Source organism: Pavona decussata, unplaced genomic scaffold, assembly GCF_977016875.1.
Source record: "Pavona decussata unplaced genomic scaffold, jaPavDecu1.1 SCAFFOLD_121, whole genome shotgun sequence".
NCBI lineage: Eukaryota > Metazoa > Cnidaria > Anthozoa > Scleractinia > Agariciidae > Pavona > Pavona decussata.
The window spans coordinates 220,832-239,590 of NW_028145535.1; the positions used below are offsets into that span (position 1 = coordinate 220,832).

The 18,759-nt window shown below is 37.0% G+C and overlaps 2 protein-coding genes and 1 pseudogene across 9 annotated transcripts in view; 2 read left to right on the forward strand and 1 right to left on the reverse strand.

Annotated features, from left to right (window-relative positions):
• Nucleotides 1-3,969: 3,969 nt before the first annotated feature.
• On the forward strand, nucleotides 3,970-9,164 carry LOC146469633 (mu-type opioid receptor-like; annotated as a pseudogene). Its single transcript, XR_014867173.1, has 3 exons — nucleotides 3,970-4,674; nucleotides 5,604-5,914; nucleotides 8,241-9,164. The product of XR_014867173.1 is annotated as a mu-type opioid receptor-like (transcript).
• LOC146469634 (pyroglutamylated RF-amide peptide receptor-like) overlaps nucleotides 6,534-18,759 on the reverse strand; it is a 30,189-nt gene continuing 17,963 nt past the window's right edge. For 5 of the 6 annotated variants that reach the window (XM_085123062.1, XM_085123061.1, XM_085123063.1 and 2 more), the window contains 2 exons: nucleotides 18,300-18,480; nucleotides 15,208-17,388 (listed from right to left, as the gene is read on the reverse strand). In XM_085123062.1, the coding sequence (XP_084979188.1) occupies nucleotides 16,481-17,388; nucleotides 18,300-18,474 (1,083 nt within the window). In that variant the 5' untranslated portion in view covers nucleotides 18,475-18,480 and the 3' untranslated portion in view covers nucleotides 15,208-16,480. Of the gene's footprint in view, nucleotides 6,654-7,000; nucleotides 7,112-15,207; nucleotides 17,389-18,299; nucleotides 18,481-18,759 lie in introns of those variants that run through there. The other variant, XM_085123064.1, reaches the window with a different exon arrangement.
• On the forward strand, nucleotides 11,749-15,191 carry LOC146469635 (galanin receptor 2a-like). 2 transcript variants are annotated; one of them, XM_085123056.1, is made up of 3 exons: nucleotides 11,749-11,948; nucleotides 12,873-13,114; nucleotides 13,363-15,191. In XM_085123056.1, exons 2-3 carry the CDS (start codon nucleotides 12,901-12,903, stop codon nucleotides 14,343-14,345), a joined length of 1,197 nt encoding a protein of 398 aa, XP_084979182.1. In that variant the 5' UTR covers nucleotides 11,749-11,948; nucleotides 12,873-12,900; the 3' UTR covers nucleotides 14,346-15,191. The 2 variants fall into 2 exon arrangements, with proteins under 2 accessions (XP_084979182.1, XP_084979183.1); XM_085123057.1 differs by lacking the exon at nucleotides 11,749-11,948 and having other exon boundaries at nucleotides 12,661-13,114.

Sequence of the window (18,759 nt, forward strand, 5' to 3'; positions counted from 1 at the left end):
ACACCATACTTTGCTTCATTTAGCATTTTTTGGGGGACTGCATTACCTTTTATTTCTGACATTTCCTCGTCGGAAACATTTACAAACCGGCTGCTGGCAGCCATTTTGTTTTGCTTTTTATTATTCCACTATTATGTCATTTCACCAAATAAGGTCAAGAGAACACGCAAAATATGAGACCGTAATACACTGTAATGTCCCGGTTTGACTGGTTTACAACAGAGCGAATACGGACGGAAAAGGCAGAAAAAAGGAGCAACAATGGCCGGACTGGACGAAGAATAGTTTTTGAAACGATGGAAGCTCGAAAACAAGTTTTAAGCATGCCAATCACTTGTCATTTATCTTTTCATTTTATCCAATCAAATTAAAAACATTTAACTGGCTTTCTGAGTTGTTTACATCATTCGTACGCGCCATATACCGATGGACAGATAATGCCGGGTGTATTTCAAAACTGTTACCAAAACAGAGAAGCCAAAATGACAAAATCTTTTTGTAGTGGAATAATAAATCTCTTATTCGATGGTTTTACATATAATACTCGCAGACATTTTGCTCATTGCTCGTATTTTTCCTCGCCCCTCCGGGGCTCGGAAAAATACTACGCAACTCGCAAAATATCCACGCGTATTATATGTAAAACCATCGAATAAGATATATATATTCACCGCCTAGCTCAGTGAATATAACAGGGACCTTAAAATACCCTGGACGACGGCAACCGGAAGTAAATTCGCAAGGTCTTGAATTTAATTTGCATAAATGTCACGCCACTTGACGGACTCCACCTCAGTTGCGGCGGCGACAAAGTTCATTTTGGCGGCCTCTCAGAAAGGTGTGTTAGTTTTGCGACTTTTTCCCATTGAAAAAACATGATTTGCACAACATTTGTAAACCTTTTTATAAGAAAATAGATTCCTAAATTGTTTGATTGAAATCAATTTTAAATTGTTTTCATAATTCAGGTTTTAGCGTGTTTATTGAGGGAAAGTTGAGCATTGGGCCTTCAGAAAGGAATCCGAACAGCAGGTAAATTTCCTAGCACCAGAGTATTGCTTTATTTCTGATTTTCAACTTCATTTTAATCTTTTGAAACTAATCAGCAGCAGGTTAGGACCGCTCTAGGAAATGATTTTGCATTATTTCGAATTATTTGTAAAAAAAAACACACACACACACTGTGTGGATTTTATACTCATTATTTTTTCTTCAACTCGTGTTTTTATTTACCATCTAAAAATGGAGCCCTGGTTACATACAAAAGCATCAGGTATTTGTAAAAGCTGCAGTCATAGAGGAGCACGAATTCTTCGTCAGAAATGATGTCAGCCAAATAGCATCCTGCTAAAAGCTCTCGGGTCTTCTTAAACGAAGTCATAGCAGCGAAACCCCCTGGATCTCTGACTGAATCTGTTTGTTGTTACACGTTTTGGCCACTGCTCGCACAACGCAAATCTTAGGTTTGTTTTTCCCACGTAAAGGTGGCGGTCACCACCCATGCCCTCTCGGACGTGACCGCGTTCTTCAAGGCCGCCGCGTCCATTATCTTAAGGTCCCTAACGTCATATGACGAGCCGCTGAAATTATATTAATCACTGAACAACATTGACTGATCCTGAGGCGAATAATTGTTTTAGTACAATTACTCAGGTGTTCAATTTATTTGTTTGTTTCTAATTGTCAGGCGTCAATGAACTGAGGAGCGCACATGCCCAATCAAAATCCCCCATACCCAATCGATAAACTGCACCTGTCTCAAGTAGACAGACGGTATTCTTAACCTCTCTGTCACTTCAATTATACAAACATTAACATCTTTAGTCAATGAATGTTGCGTTTCACGTACCCGTTTTCCAAAATAGATTGTAAAGATGAACCAGGCTGTTTGGTGTAAAACTTGAGGATCACGAGTGTTAACACTTCAAATGGCGCCCACTTTCTTGTCAATGGCTTCAATGGACTATTATAAATTGCCCTCGGAGGTAAGCTGCTTCCGGTAGGAATTAAGTTCTTTATTGTCTTCACTAAACAAGTTCACGGTTGTCCCAGGTGAATTTGTTGTTGTTGTTGTTGTTGTTGTTGTTGTTGTTGTTGTTGTTGTTTGCCGGTGAGTTCAAATGGCCAGCCGTTTGAACCATCAACAAACTTTGTCTAGTTTTCTTATAAAAACTGCCGTGTTTTTTCCTCACTGAAACGTAAATTTAAAACTAAGAGAGACATTTATTCATCTCGTTTGCGTCCATACTTTCAAATTCTGTCTTAAATTCGTTTTGTTGTCGAAAGCATTCTGTTAAATAACGAAAATCTTAGGCGAATTTAATTCTTGTTTTCATTTTATGTTCGTATCGACATCGACAAACAACATTATTTCCACCGCAATTCGCAAGACGTAGGGCCGAGCATAGGGCAACTTTTATTTATAAATGTTTGGATAACTTATTTTCTCATCGTTTTAATATTGAATTCAATAAGGATAAACACGATTATAATACTAGATGCAGAAATAATATCTGTAAGAGTGCATCTAGGAGGAACTGGGGGCATTGGACCTCGACAAATTTTGCCTCAAACGATTGGAATAAATTAGACCTTTCAATCAGACAAAGCCCATCATCAGCTAGTTTTAAAAGAGTGTTAAGAAATGTAAATAGTCTTTAGTCTAATTTTTATATATTCATATAGTAGTCTTTATTTTATTTATTTTTTTTTTTTGTTCTTTTTAATTTTCGAGGACTCTTTTGTAAATCACTTATCAGTGAAATTGATTTCCACAATAAAGATTATTATTATTATTAAGGTCTTTTTTGTTACAGTTGGCAAAACTTCCGTATCTTGTCTTCGAAAAGTATCACCCTGGACTTACCTACATCTTAAGTACCTTTCGGAATTGCATTTTCTTTCATCGTATTTATTTTTTCCTGAGAAATATCAACAACTCGCGAAACGGCCATTTTATAAATTAGTACTTCCTCTATAGTCACATCGCACCAGGTGAATTTCGCAGCATTTGATGCAATCCTTGACCAATGAGATCAATAGACTTTAATCACCTAGTAATTGTACTAATTAACAACATTCACTGAGCCCGCGTTTTGCTGAAAGATGACAAATAACCAACGAGGCGCGCAGAGCATACTTGGCTATTATCAACTCATTTCCAACAAGCGCAAGAGGAGTAACTCTTTAAAAAGACAGTTAAAAAACAACGAAAAATCGCTTAATCTTGCTGATTTAGCGATATTTTATTCTCCACCCCCCCCCCCCCCTTCCCTCCATCGCCCATATCCCCAATGCGTACTCTTAGCACATTTGCACGTGGTTGATCATTACTTTTTCTAAAATTATAGGGAGTTGTTTAATTTTAATATAATGAAAAATAGTCCTTTCCTCAGACAATAAACACAGTTTATCATTCGAAAAATAGCCAAAGCTGAATCAAAGCTGAATCATTTCCACGCTTACCGCGCAAATAGCCAGCCTCAATATTTGTGAACTTTTCAACATTTTGCCAGCTGGAGTGGGTTTCAGAATTAGGAAACGCTTATGTCACTGGGCTACCCTTTCAAAAAGAGTTGGAATCAAAAGCACTTATCGCCCGCCGGAAGCATGCACCCGAGTGCCTGAAATCAATCGGGTATCCGAGTTTTGAAAGGGATGGAAGAAAACAAGCTTAGGAACAATATGTCATTTGCAATTTAACTTAAATTATGCAACATGTTACGGTGTAATCAGTTAAAATTTCTGATAATAACAGAGGAACTAAGTTTTGTACAGGTCGTTATCTCTGATTGTTCTTCACGATGCAGCTGTCATCAGATATCGTTTGTTGGTGAAAAAAAAATAGCTTCGACTGTCAGACTGTGTTTCGTCGATATTGTCCTTTTACCCCTTTTTACTGCCAAGGTCAAACTGTAAGTCATTTAAGTAATCGACTCACTGCATGAAGTCGTATAATGCGATCCTTCAAATGAAAGTTACGAAGCTGCTGAGCAATCCTTTCCTGTGAGGCTGCTTATTATACTTTCAAGGTTGATCCCCATTTTATAATTAAATTTGAACATGAAATCCTGAAGTTTGACCATCGAAATACAAGTTACCAGTCAATAAACCATGCTATTCAGTGCTTTCATTATCTTTGTTGTTGAAGGATCGCGCTCTTTTGGCAAAGTGAAAGGTTTGACCGAAAACATATTATTACTCCAATTTGCAATTAAAACCGACACATCAATTTGTCTTTTTTTCCGGTCAGGTTATGAGAAATCATATCAGCTAATTGGATTTTCCGTATAAATCAAAAGTCAGAAACTAGATCACATGGATTTGCATTTCGGTTGTCAAAAAAGGAACATAATCGATACATTCATTGAATTATCTATAAGGTTTACTTCGTAGAAACTCACTCTGTGCTCTTTTACTGTTTAAGCATTAAATCGGCGAACATAATGTCCCACCATTCAAAAGCAATCAACAGCACTGCCGTTACCCCTTCACAAAACAACAGCAGCGTCAACGATTCACATCTAACATTGAGGGTCATATTTGCAATTATCGCCTTCTTTTCTCTGCTTGGCAATGGCTTGGTGTGTACAATCATCCTAAAACGCAGAAACAACTTGAGAAACTCGTACAATTTGATGATCTTCGCTCTTGCAATCGTGGATGCCCTTACCGGTATGTTAATCCTTTGTAAATATTCTATTGAAATCACAGTGACTGCAAACGTAGAAAGCACGAAGTGACAGCACTGGTTAGTTGTCATTTGTGCCCACAAAATTTTCAGGGAAGATGCGCAGTATTTTTAACAGTTGAGTATTCTGTTACGTTTTAACGAGTAGATCTAAATCCATCCCAATGCAGAAAATTTATTTTATGAACTTAGGAAGTTGGTGATTTATTTACCTTAAGAAGGAAATACATGTATTAAGCGAACTCTCAAATATCGCAAATTAAACCTGAATTTTGAGACGTCTCCTTTTGAATATCGAGAAATTGCTCGGATTTCCCACAATAAGCTACATTAAAAACAAAGCTTTATAATTTAGTATCTAAATTGCTGAAGAATAACAAAACCTGCAATCAACTAGACCTGTACATGTTTCGGTTTATTCCTAAGACGTTCCAGTTGTCAAATGGCAATAATTTACCAGCAATCTATTGTCATTTGACGACTGAAGGTGGTTTAGAAATAGATGTCTTGTCCTTTAAAAGAATCTTCGTTACTTGAAAAAAAAAAAATAAAACTTTGAGTATCTCTTCAACGTGATTGAAATTACAAAAAATGTTTTGAACAAAGCTTTTTTCTCCATAATTCCCCACCCTAGAAACTGTGACTGGTAAAAGTAAGGGATTGTAGGATCGCTTAGGTAGACCAATGGACTTTGCGCCAACTCCCAATAAGTGCATTTTTGGCATTTTGTCAGGGTAGCATAGCTTTTTTCTTTCTTTCTTTTTTAATAGTTTTAACCTTAAAATACAATTTCCTATACAACTCGTTTTCATTTGTCTTCGAAATGATCCCATAATCCTTCACTTGTGCCACTTCCCCCTTAGTTTCTTGGAGCGAGGGAATTTTACAAAAAAACTTTGTACTTTGTTCACAGGTATTTCTTTGATTATCACGCCCTCTTTTATCATTGGTGATAACAACTTCCCGATCCCCAGCGGACTCCAAGGGGAGTTTTACTGTCGCCTTGTGAGTTCGCACTACTTTCTGTTCACTTTGGGCAAGATATCTGTCGCCTTGGTGATGTGCTTAGCGGTGGATCGATGGTTTGCTATTTGTCGTCCTTTAAAGTACCAAACATCCTTCAAGAGGATAAAAGTAATTCGCTGCCTCGTGTTAATCGGGGTGCTCTGCTGCGCAATGAATTCGAGGGCGCTATTCGAGAAACGTCCAGTAGTAAAACAAAACGTAAGTATGAAAAGAATAGAAAACTTTAAAAACTGCAAAAGCCGTGAACGAAGATCCTGCTTGCTTGTACGTTGGATCTCACAGGAGATCTAATCAGCCAAACTTGAAAAATAGACGGTGAGAAGTCCAAAGACTACTGCAAAGCTGACACAACGTAATATATTTTAAAACAATATTTCAGCTGGCCAAACCAGCCGTCTTCAGGTTTAGATGTTACTAAATTATATAAATGAAATTACAATATTATATTCTGGAGGATGTTGCAATACATAGGAGCGGCGGAAATGACGTCATTTCCGCCGCTCCTATGTATTGCAACATATAAAATATATATAATAAATTACGTTAAAATATATTACGTTATGTCAGCTTTGCAGTAGTCTTTGGACTTCTCATCGAAAAGAAGAAGCATGTTTTCAATGTGTAATAATACTACTTTAAACACTATCATTATTTTTGCAGGACCCAGTGACCGCCTATTAAGCAAATTCCCTTTTTGATTGGCTCACATTTTTCATGGACTGCCCTGGGAGGGCACTCCAGGAAAATTGCTGAACTCGCAAAGCAACTAGCTAGAAATGAACCATCTTACCGCTTTTTAATTCTGTCAGTAGATCAGTAACTTGGTTATGGTGAAACAAGTAGACAGCTTGTTCTCGGTTTTTATCTTCACATCTCGCCAACTATTAGCCGATGTAGAAACCTCCAGCTTTCCTTCTGATTGTTAATTAAATAGTTCCTGAATAAAAGAAAGCAAGCTTTGACTGGCTTGTTACTTACTGGCGATCCGCTCTTATAGTTCACCACTACATTTTCTACGTCGGTTTAAATATTATACAAGGACATCAGACACAGAAGTCGTACTAAAAAGGCTGAGAAAAATCGAGTCAATCAATGACGTTCGTGGACAAAGATCTATGATGTTTTTGAGTCAAATAAGGCTATTGTTTACCAAACATAAGCACGACATTAGTATAAGCATGAGCACAAGAAAACAAACATCTTCTAAGGGAGGCCACTCTAGAAATCATGCATTTAGAAAGAAAAACTACCAATAAAAAGTACACACTGAGTTGATTTACTAACCGTTGTTTCTGCCTGTGAAGTGCGTCCAATACACACAAAAATTCCTCTGCAAAAATCCAAATTTGAATAGCACCTAGTAGCCTACAGCGTTTTCGTGACGTCATTCCGCCCCTGCAAGAAAATGGCATGAATCTCAAACGCAGTTGTTAACATTGATGCATTTATTCTACCCGAGGTATTTTTTTCCGTTTTGAACTGAAAATACCGTCGTGTTCGATCCAGACTGTAATAGTAGATCCGAAAGAGTTAAAAAAATAGATCCGAAAGAGTTAAAAAAAAAGAAATGTAACATTTCATAACTTGGCTGTATAAAAAAAACAAAAAAATAAATAAATAAATAAATAAATAAATAAATTAAAAAAAGGAGAGCTTAGCAAAGAAGTGGTTCGACTAGTTTGCCAGCAAGAGGGATTTGGGCTACCAAGGAAACTTCGAACTGTGTCTGAAATATCATAATAATTTTACCTAATATATCAAAAGCAACAGAATACGTAAAATAACGCATTGTTACTCTTATCGATTCTGCATTGGAGAGGGTACGGAGACGTATTGCAACAATGGAAGTTGCAGCTCCGAATTAACACAGCTCGCCGAAAGACGGACCATCTAAAAACACTTAATTTTCAGTGATATCTAAAATATTTGCGTAATACACCACCAAGCAGTAAATAAGATTACAGACAGATCAAACACACAAATGTAATAGAGAAATGATCGAAAAGCAGGTTTAATTCTTGAATCGACGTACAATTAATAAACTACCACGTAGCGAATACAAATCGTACCATTGCATCCGTGTTGTCCGACTTCGACAACAAGGACATTCTCTTGAGGTTGGCATGACCTCACAACGTTCACAGGTACAACCAAAATGTGCCAAGTATTATTTTGTCATTTTCACTATCTTCCTTTTCTTTATCCACGCGTTTACGTTTGCTATTTTTGCAATGTTTCCTTAGACGGAATTACGTCATGGAAAGGCGGTCAGGTAACTAAGTGCTAATCAAAGTGGGGGCGCTTAATTTGGACTTAGGGCTATTTCGGATACGAATTTCGAATGAATCGGATCCACTTCGGAAGCTCAAAAAAAAAAAAAAAAACGGTGAGTAACTCCACTCAGTGTGTACTTTTTAGTTTTAGATTAAGAGCTTCTTCTTTAAATTGTCGAGTGCTTGCGTTTAAGGAACTGTTGAACTCGAAGACAAGCCAAATTTTTTTACTGTTATCTTTCCGTTCGCAGGTCACGTATTGCAAGTGGATCTCTTTAACCAAAGGCAAACTGGCTGCACAAATTTACGTGATCGTACACGTGACTGTCACGTTCTTTATTCCTCTTACGATTGCATGGGGAACGTTCCTGCATTTGTGGTTGATGTTGAAGAAATCAGCATTAAACTCCGCGACAAAGTATCGGGCTAGACCACTGATGTATCCATTGCGCATGTGTGCCTTTACCGCATTTTTCCTGGGGATTTGCTGGTTGCCAAATCAGTTCTTCTTCCTTTTGTCCAAGTTTGACGTCACTCAGCTAGACACGCCCGTCCATCACGTGACAGTCGTTTTGAGTATGTTCAATTCGTGTATGAACCCGTGGATTTATGGTGCCACCAACAAGAAGTATCGAAACGAGTTTAAGAAGATTCTGTTCTTTTGGAAAAGGAATAGGGTAGAGCATTCTGAAACGAATGTGATCAGTGAAATGACACTGCAAAACGTTGTTAACCGCAAATTTTCAAGGGTAAATGGGGGAAGAGCCAATGCGGTAACGCCAGCTTAAGAACTTTGAACGATGCAGTTTCAGATGTCCATTACTGTGTTTAGGACTCAGAACGAAAAAATTACTGCAGTAATCATTACGTGATGGTCTATGGCCGTAGGGGCTTTCTTCTCTTGAAAGCGTGCCTTCTCAATCAAAGAGAAAAGATGTTTTTTTAAAATTCATTTTCAGCCATTTTTTTACAGCCTCAAGCTTAATTGTTTGATGATAGATAGTGAGACTGTTACTTATTAACTGCTAGAGCAGCATTTAATTGGTAAGGAAATAGTACATTCTAATATTTAATTATTCTGTCAACTGATCAAGCGCTCTCCTTATCAAGCTGGATACTTATGACGCTCGCTTTATCCATGCTCCATCTTCTAACACTTAGTGAATGATAACTAATCCCAACAACATAACCTCCTTTAATAGTTTCTTTGGGTTTCCTCGCGTATTTTTTTGTTTTTGTACCTCAAGACCTATTTACTTGTAATATATATCGTTGTCAACTGGTCAACGTTAGCACATGATGTAAGTGAAATTAGAAAAAAAAACATACCATTGTATTTAGTAAAGGAAAAATGAAGAACTAAACTCTAATCTTTTCAGGTAGGGAATTTTGCGTGAAAGAAGAACCGATTATCTACTATGTTAGAAATGAAATAAAAAATAACATAAACATAAACCATAGGTTTACTTCAACTCCTGCCCAATTATTCCCTCCGATGGAAGTGACAAGACAAAGTTAATGAAATTGGTCGAGAGAGAGGGCAATTTTTTCTTAATTTTCCATTCACCGAGGGCAAAATTACTCACCCCTGATTGGTCGAGCGGCGAAAACACTCGCTCTAGGTTGTTTGAGCACGCCAATTCTATATATAGTTGGTTTCTTTTAAAATTTTGTTCCCAACAGCAACGACTTATTTCAGGTTTTTTTTTGAGTTTGACTTTTTAAGCTGGGTTACTTGTTCCAAAATACATAGAAATGCGAGTGCTACAGCCACAAGGGAAATTCCTCAAGGTGAATTTCCTTGTCTTTCAAGAAACAGCAAAAGATTGCTTGTGTCAAAAGCTAAGGCTTGGATCGGATTTGTTTGGTTGAAAAACTAAAATCATTCATGTTGACCAACATGACCTCCCTACGGCTTCTTCCAGCGAACGATAACCGAACCTAACAGTGTTCTTTTGATTGGAGGAAGGAGCAGGTCAAATACAGTGGAAGAAATAACTCTACAATTTCTTTCTTTGGACCCACCGTTTTCTATTCTTATCGATCTGCGTTTGTGTGGTTTTAAGGCGATAGAATACACTTTACCGTGCAGCTGAATCAATTAATTGATGCATACATTTGGTTTAACCATTATTAGTTTGCTCATGAATTTTTTTACTTGCATTTTCTCTTAATTTCACGTATACAACAATCAACTATTTTTTTTGAGGAGCAGGTAAATTTTTTGTTTTGTTTTTATGCCTACGGGTAGGTGTTTTTACTCCGGGACTAACTGGTTTACGAAGTATCTCGATGGTTTTAAGAAAATTTTGCCCCCTGTGTCATAAACGCATAATCACAATGAGTACTCATAGAATTAAGGATTAATTTCAATTTGGGAAAACTTTGAAAACACGCTTGAAAATTAATCCTTAATCCTACTCGGCCTCAGTCACCCGCCGTCCGACTGTAGTTAAATTAACAATGTTCCAAAATACCTTGATAAACCTCTTATATTAAATACTTCCACTTGGAAGCGATGCTGAATGGTCGCCATACTAACTTGCCTTGTATACCAAAAATTGACTGCAAGTACCAGTGACTGTGTTTTCCTATTCAAAAAGCCGCAAACCGGATTTTAAAAAGTCCGAAAATATTAAAAGCAAGCAAAGGCCTCAGTCGGAATTAATCATTTCATTTCTTTGTTAGTACAGGTCTTAAAATATTATAACGAAATTAAGACAAATTTAGCACTTTAATGGGAATGTTGTTGTGGGATATTTCAACGGAAAAACATTGATTAATAGTCATTAACATCGTATACGATGACTTCATATGTGACTTCCTAATGCCGTTTGAAACCCTTTGAAGATATAATAAATATTGTAAAGAAGACTGAGTACAAAGTCTTTTCACATCACATCACCTTTATTTACTCTCGGATTTTTAAGAGTAGCTTATGCAACTAATATCTCCGAGCATTAACCACTCAACCATGAGAGCATACACACAAAGACCAGACCACAACACCGGGAACTACGTCCCCTACTCTTTGCGAACAGTGAGTGGGTTCTTTAACGTCCTACAGAGTTATTACAAACAAGAGTTGTGAGACGGGGCCTACGGTTTATCGTCCTTATCCGAGAAGACTAGAAAGTCTAACCATTTGCAGATGCAACCCTTTATTAATAACTTATTTATGACGTTTACACGACGTAGCAAGAGGATGAACTTAAGTTTTTATCGAAAATTACTTATTCCGATAAATTATTTAGATGTGCGGTATACGGCCTTGATAATATGCGAAGACACATAGCATGTTCTCGCTCATGTGCCGGTGCTTTTGATAAATATTATGACTTGGCTTAGTGCGAAAAGAAATTATTGAGATTAGAAGCTTCAAAATATGATCACTACTGAAAACGCCTGCCTAAACATGAAAATAAGTAAAGAAAAGCACTGTTCTGTTCTGTGAAATTTAAACACAAGTTTTTCTTCAAAGAAACATCTCTTCCAGTATAATTTAAAATTAAATGGCTTTTAAAAAAATTGTTGTCAAGGAAACTTTACCTCCGAATAAGACATAATTAAAGTATACGCTTGAAAACTAGTAAAGCCACTGTCAATATCAATCTTCAATCAATCTTTTATCTATTCAATACTGTTTGGTGAAGAAAAAAAATCTTCATGAGTTTCAAGTATTTTAAGATCTCACCTAATTATTTTACTGACATTCGTTAATAATTCTTAATTCAGGCAAAAAATCCTATTTTTGCATAACAAAAGCATGCGCCGGTAGTTTTAAGTCAGTTGGGGTCGATCAGTGATTCCAGAAGGGCGAGAAGACCCTCGAGGACAGCAATCTAAATTTATTGGACAACTGAACTATCTAGCAGGGAAGACATCGGCCGAGATTTGCTTGGTAAACGAAGGAAGTAGACAACTGAAAAATCCAACAAACAATCTGAATTTACATCAAGGTAAGTTTAAGGTAGAGTTACTTTTGCTTAGAACGAGACCGTATTATTCTTTGTCATTACGTCTAGTAAGAAAAAGAGAGGGCCCGAGAGAGAAACTACGACGACTAAGTGAATGGAGAGTAAAGATAAGCCATTGTGCACTCAAGCTTCCATATTTTCATACGGCGGTTCTAACAATGAATCCACTAAAATTTATCCGCTGCACGTGCTCCACTTGTGTTGATTTTAAAGATGGAAAGAAATGAAATTGCCATGACATCACCTAGTCAGCGGAAAGCATTTATTATTTTTTCATCCGTGCTAGTTTTTCAAGTATCGCGATATATTTCAGTGCAGCCTGTGAAGTACACCAAACGTTTGTTTTCACAAGCTTTTCTAGGTCGTTTGCTCTTCATCAAAACATTTTACGACTAAACAGATGACCAACGTTAAGAAAAATGTATTCAAACCTTGAAAAATTCGCAATTTTAATTTAAAAGTTTAATTATAAGCTGTATTTTTCTGTATGTGCTTTAAGAATGGAAATTAAATCAATGAATCCTGTCATTCGAATTTAAACGGCAGATGACTAAATTTTGAATCGGTAAGCTTAGTCAACCAGATAAATATTTTCTTAAAGAAAGAGGGAGAAAAGAAACATATGAATGCGAAGGTAAGCTAAGCTAATGGCTGCTAAAATAATAGACAAAATATTCACATTTTGGATGAGTTTTTCTGGAAGAACTAATTAAACGTGTCCAATTTCAAATAACGAAATAGGAAGCGCGCAAACAAGTAACAGAATAGAATTGTTTAATTAGAAGTGATAAAAGCGGCACAAAAGTTGACTAGGCAGATTATAAAGGCGCTCATTTGCGGCTTTTGTCTCCAATTAACCAACCTTGGTTTCGTTAGTAAATAAAAACCTTTGTCTTTTTGTGTTAGAAAACATCTGTTAAGAAAGCTTGAAAACATGACGCTCACCACAAACTTCTCGGACCTGGCAGTGAATAAAAGCCGTATCGACCACTCACAAACAAGTTTGAGGACGATATTTGGAGTTATTGCCTCTCTGGCGCTCTTGGGGAATGCACTGGTCTGTGCGGTTATTCTTCGAAGCCGTGCCATGTTGAAGAACTCTTACAACTTGATGATTCTTGCCCTGGCCTTCACCGATTTGTTCACAGGTAAGTCAATTGCAGCAGCATAAACACAGTACATTGAATTAATACAAAATTTATCTGAAAATAAAATCCTTTCTTTAAAAGCGTTTCTTCATTTTTTTTTTTTTTTTTGCAATAGCTGCTATATTGACCTTCCCCTTATTTCTTCAGTAGGAAAGAGATTTTCAGTTAAACAAAACTTAACGTTGATGAAGTGTTAAATTTTAGTATAAAATCATTTTTGTCTTTCGTCTTTTTAATGAATTTTACAGGGATCATATTAGCCATTACGCCTGCCTTTGTCATTGGTGACGAAAACTTCCCCGTCCCAGAAAACTTGTCAGGAGAAATCTTCTGTCACATAGTAAGCTCACATTTCTTCGTCTTCACCTTTGGTAAGATCTCCGTTGCCATAGTGATGCTGCTAGCAGTCGACAGATGGTACGCAATCACGAGACCTGTCAAGTACAAAGCTTCATTCAGGCGGCGGAGAGTCGTCATGTACATTTCAATCGTTTCCATGTTTTGCTGTGCACTTAACTGGCAAGCACTGATCGAGAAAAAACTGGTCATAAAGGACGGAAAACCATCGTGTGTTTGGATAACGCTGATTAAAAGCAAATCCACCACGCAAATTCTCACAGTTGTTTACGTCGCGTTTACCTTTTTTGTCCCTTTGTTTATTTCCATGATAACTTTTTTTCATTTATGGCGAGTGATGCGTAGGTCACGTGATCGCCTCTCCAGGGGTAGCCACACAAATAGTTTTAAGAGTCTTTTGCGCATGTGCGCTATAACTGGTTTGTTCCTAGCTCTGTGCTGGATCCCAAACCAGTTTGTTTACCTGCTGTCGAAGTTTAACATGACGAAGCTGGACACGCCCCTTCATCACGCCACAGTTGTGCTGGCCATGTTCAATTCTTGCATTAATCCTTGGATTTACGGAGCTACCAACCGCAACTACCGAAGAAAATTCAAGCGGATTATCTGCTTCTGGAAAAAAGTGCAAGTTGGCCCTGAAGAGACCGATATCACAGCAAGGGAGAGACGCACCAGGAGTAGTCACGAGATAAGAATTTCTAAAACAGAGCAACAGGCAGAAGATTCGACGATTGGGGGCCATTTAGCATTTAAGCGCGACGGCTCACAGGTATATGATCAGACTCTCCAGGGAGCAAGCACCGGAGATATGTCAATGGCGGCACTATCACCAAAAGATATAGAGGGACAAATACGAGACGAAACGCCTAATTAATTGAACAAGCTGAGTACAGCATCAGTTGACAAGGTTTTATTACGAATCACCTTAAAAATCTAATGACTATACTCCAGAGCCCAGTTATTTAGCGCCCGATTTTATGCTAATCCTGGGTTAACATGAACTGTGATCGTTATAAATGCTAAGCAACAAATAATCTCCCAAACAATTTTTGTCTCTCCGTTTTTACTTAGCGCTGAAAACAGCTTTAAAAAGATTTTTAACGGGCCTAATGAAAACCTGGTTAACGTTTAATCGAAGATTAGCGTTAATCGGCTATCGAACAACCGGGCCCTGTTTTGAAAGTTTAGAAACTCTTGGGAACTAACATATACGGAAATTTCACTACTAATTCTTACAATATATGGAATAAAAAGATTAAAGCTAATCGATCGCTGGGCTTTACGTTTGCGAATTATTAAAGTAAATGGGAAAAAATGAGAGTACTGATAAAAACTCGTTAGCTGTTAAAAATTAATTATAAAATGTACAAATTTGCAATTACTACAGAAATTTACATATTTACACTCCAAGAAATTTTGCTTTCTGAACAGTAAAACTTCTTTGCGTTCTGTCGCAAATGAAACATAATCTGTTATACATCAAACACTTAGGGCAAGAAATTAAAAGTCAGTAGCATAGGTATTGAAAGTTAAAAGTCAAAAGTAATAGTAAAATTTAATGATCAATAATTCTACCGTTGAGTTCTGAGTGATCGACTATCAAATCATTGATTTTTACAAATCAGTAAAAACCAGTGATAAACTGTGTTTGCAAAGACCACCGTGACAAAATAAAAGTACCGGATCCTGTAGTAAAGGATCTAATCAGCAAAAAATTGTAAAGCAAGGGAAGTATATTTTTCAATATTTCGAAAGGCACGGCCTTTCTTCTTCATGGTATCTTTGAGACTCGAATATTGGAAAATATACTTCCCTGACCGTGAAATCAGCCTTGCTCTTTTTTTAGATTATTTATATTTACAAATGCCCTACAGGGCCCAAATTGTTTTAAAGGACATTAAGGGATCACCTTGAGTGTTGAGGTAGGAGGAGGAGGAAACAGAAAGAAAGAGGGGGGAAACGGATTTTATGCACTTTTTGACTAGTTTAGCCCGCCTGCAAGGTGAGAGGCGTTGAAAGCAGTTTTTGTTTGGCCTTTTATTTAATTTGTCTGTCAATTGTTTAAGACAAATTTTAATTTGCATTAATCTTAAAATTAATTCCTTGCCATTCAACTGCTTCTTGAGTGGAAGTGTCTAGCAATCCCACAGGATCTTGTTAAACAATGTTCGAGTTTCCTCACGCCACGTTGTACTCCTAGTTACATCATTTCAATTAAAGCATACTTTTAAACATCTAAATTGATTGCTTGATCGATCGATCCATTGACTGATCGATTGATTGATTGTTCGATTGATTGATTGATTGATTGATTGATTGATTGATTGATTGATTGATTGATAAGGTTGATGTACCACCATTTCAAATGCAACGGTTTAAATAACAGGAGTTTTTTGGAGCCTCAGGAGTATCCTGTTTTTTCTTAACATTGTTCATTAATTGCCTTGAAATTTACACAAACATACACTACTCGCACGTAGCAGAGGCGTATCGTTGAGGGTAGGGTAAATAATATTACGTTTTGCAATTACAAAGGGTTAATAGTTTTAAGATGAATAAATGAGTAAAAAGTATCCCATAAGTAGCAAAAGTAGGAAAATGTTTGTAATGACAAGGGTAACAATTAATCAGGGGGCGAAAAAGGATATAAATCACGTTCATTATGACTATTTCATTTTAGAATGAATAAAAAGGCGTCAACACAGTCATTCTCATCATCGAGCACTCCAAGAAGAAATTTGTGAATTTAGTTTTTGAAGAGTCTTTTTTTTTTTAATAAGCATGCGCAACTCAAGATGTGAGCAGTTCCACGATTTAACTTCGAAACTATCAAAAGACTTAAGTCACATTTTCAGCCTTGATTTAGCCCCCTTAATGTATCCCACTTCATTAGGGAATCTAGTACTATATGTGAGAACATCGCTTGAATGAATAACATATACTTTTAATGTTAATAAATCATATGAAAGAGTAATATGTGCTTAAAGTAGTGTTAATAAAAGACCTTCTTTAAAAGGTCATCAGCTCATGAATCGGCATGGCTTTTGAAATGGTAAGTGCATGCTCAAATATCTCCACTGTGTCCTCTTTTAGAGAGTGAGCCTTAGTAAATTTAACACAGAGAACTGCCTGAGGAGGCACCGGCCTTGATTCTGCCAATGAGATCTCCCCTTTTTTCACTAACTTGAAGAAACTTGGAAGCAGTTCTTTTGCTTTCTTTCTATACAACTTATTACTTAACAGAAAAATGCAGGGATTTAAACAGGAGTTAAGCATACATAAAATGACAGTAGTTCGGTGCCATGGGGTGTTCAGCTTTACAATGTTGAGTTTGAAAAGTAAATAAAACAGCTGGTTAGGAAACCAACAGAGTACCATCACAAGCGATGTTATGGCCGCCATGTTTGTCACCCGAGTAATAACCAGGTGACTTCGACGAGACGTCGTCAGAAGTCCAGATGGATCTTTCATGAAATGATAAAGGTGGGTAAAAGTCACGAACAATATAACTGCAGGTACAACAAATTTTATGCACATCTCCAAAACGCCAATCACAGCTCTAGCATCGTTCCCAGCTATTCCTTTGAAAACACAACGATGATCCTGCTCGCTGTGAAAGAGGTACTTTGTTTCCATAATGTGAGTACTGTTGACAGCAAAAGAGCTCAGCCAAACAATAATCAGATATTTTCGCACCCTGTGAGGTCTAAATTGTGTTCTATATTGCAAGGGACGAAACACAGCAGACCAACGCTCTACTGCAAGTAGAGTAACGGTATACAAGGAGACAATCCCAAAGGTGAAGACAAGAAATTGGTTTGCTATTGTGTAGCAAAAGATGGCGGAGCCAATGTTTTGCTCATCAAATTCTGGTTGGTTCCCAATGATATAAACAGGTGTTAGAAGAACAAAAATACCTGAAAGAAAGAATTCAGTCAGAAACTTACACAGATATGACTTAACAGTAACTTTAAAACATGAAAGTTGCCAAATTGCCTGGCACACACAAACACACACTTACAAAAAAAAAACATTAAGAATGGGTAACAGCTTCCTAGCAATTTGATCAACGTCGTCGCGTCATCACAACACTGATTTTCTACCACGTAAAAAGGATAAAAAATATTTTTCAGATGAAACAATCGAAATCACACACTTGTGAAAGGTGTCAAAAGTTCGTTGTCTAAACAGACAACACGACGCAAACTATGACCAGTCCTAGACCATCAACCTACCGATCTTTTGGACTATCTTACCAGTTAAATCTCTACCGACCAAGGGGTATTTATTAGATCAACTCTCCCATGCAATCGAGGTCGCGTTCAATTGACGATGTTCCCCAATAAGAACAGAAGGAAAAGCCCCCATATTTCTGGTAGGATTGAAATTAAAATAAATGTCAAAGAATGTCATTAATGGTTAAAAAAACATAGACGTTTCGGGCATATAACTCTTCTTCAGTGTGGAAGAAAACCGTTGGAATACGCAATCAGAGACACGTGCGCATATGACTGGTAGCGCGTGCGTGCATAAAGTTACAGTTCAATCAAAGCCAAATTTGAACTGTATTAGCTTTGTTTGAACAGTAAATTTATGCATGCACGCTACCAGTCATATGCGCACGTGTCACGTTTCCTCTATATTTCTCGTTTTAGGTAAATTTGTGAAAAGGTGTCTGCAGTGAAATGTTTGTTTTCACATCACGTTCAAGGTCGATTTTGTATTCCGGTAACTGCAAAAATCACTTACTAGGATGTTTAGTAATCATTATATATACTCATACTTATTTATACGGCCAATCGAACACACCCACAAAAATAGCTGTTACCTGTCATCATATCAGTGCAAGCCAAACTCAGAAGTATTGCATGGTAGGCACTTTTCATCGATTTTCTATTGCGTACAATTAGGATAACAAAGAACAGATTCCCTGTAAAGGAGAATATGGCAACGGCTGCAAAGAACAGTCTTAAGCTTAATTCTCTGTTGTAAACCATGTGCATCACTCCCTAAAAGCAAAATCGGAACAAGTAAGTCAGTCAGTAAGTAAGTAAATCCTTTATTTAAAGAGGGTAGCACTAAATAGTGAAAAACACTAATAACGTTATGGCCCTCTGTCTTTACTAAAATAAAACTAGAAAATTACAAAGGTAAAACTGTGTATAACAAAATCAACAATATTCTGAATAACAGTAAAAATGAATGGAAAACAAAGCTTTTGAAGCAAAATACGTTTTGGACTTGCCTTGAAGTTTATTATTGAAGATTTCATTTTTTTTTTTCATAAA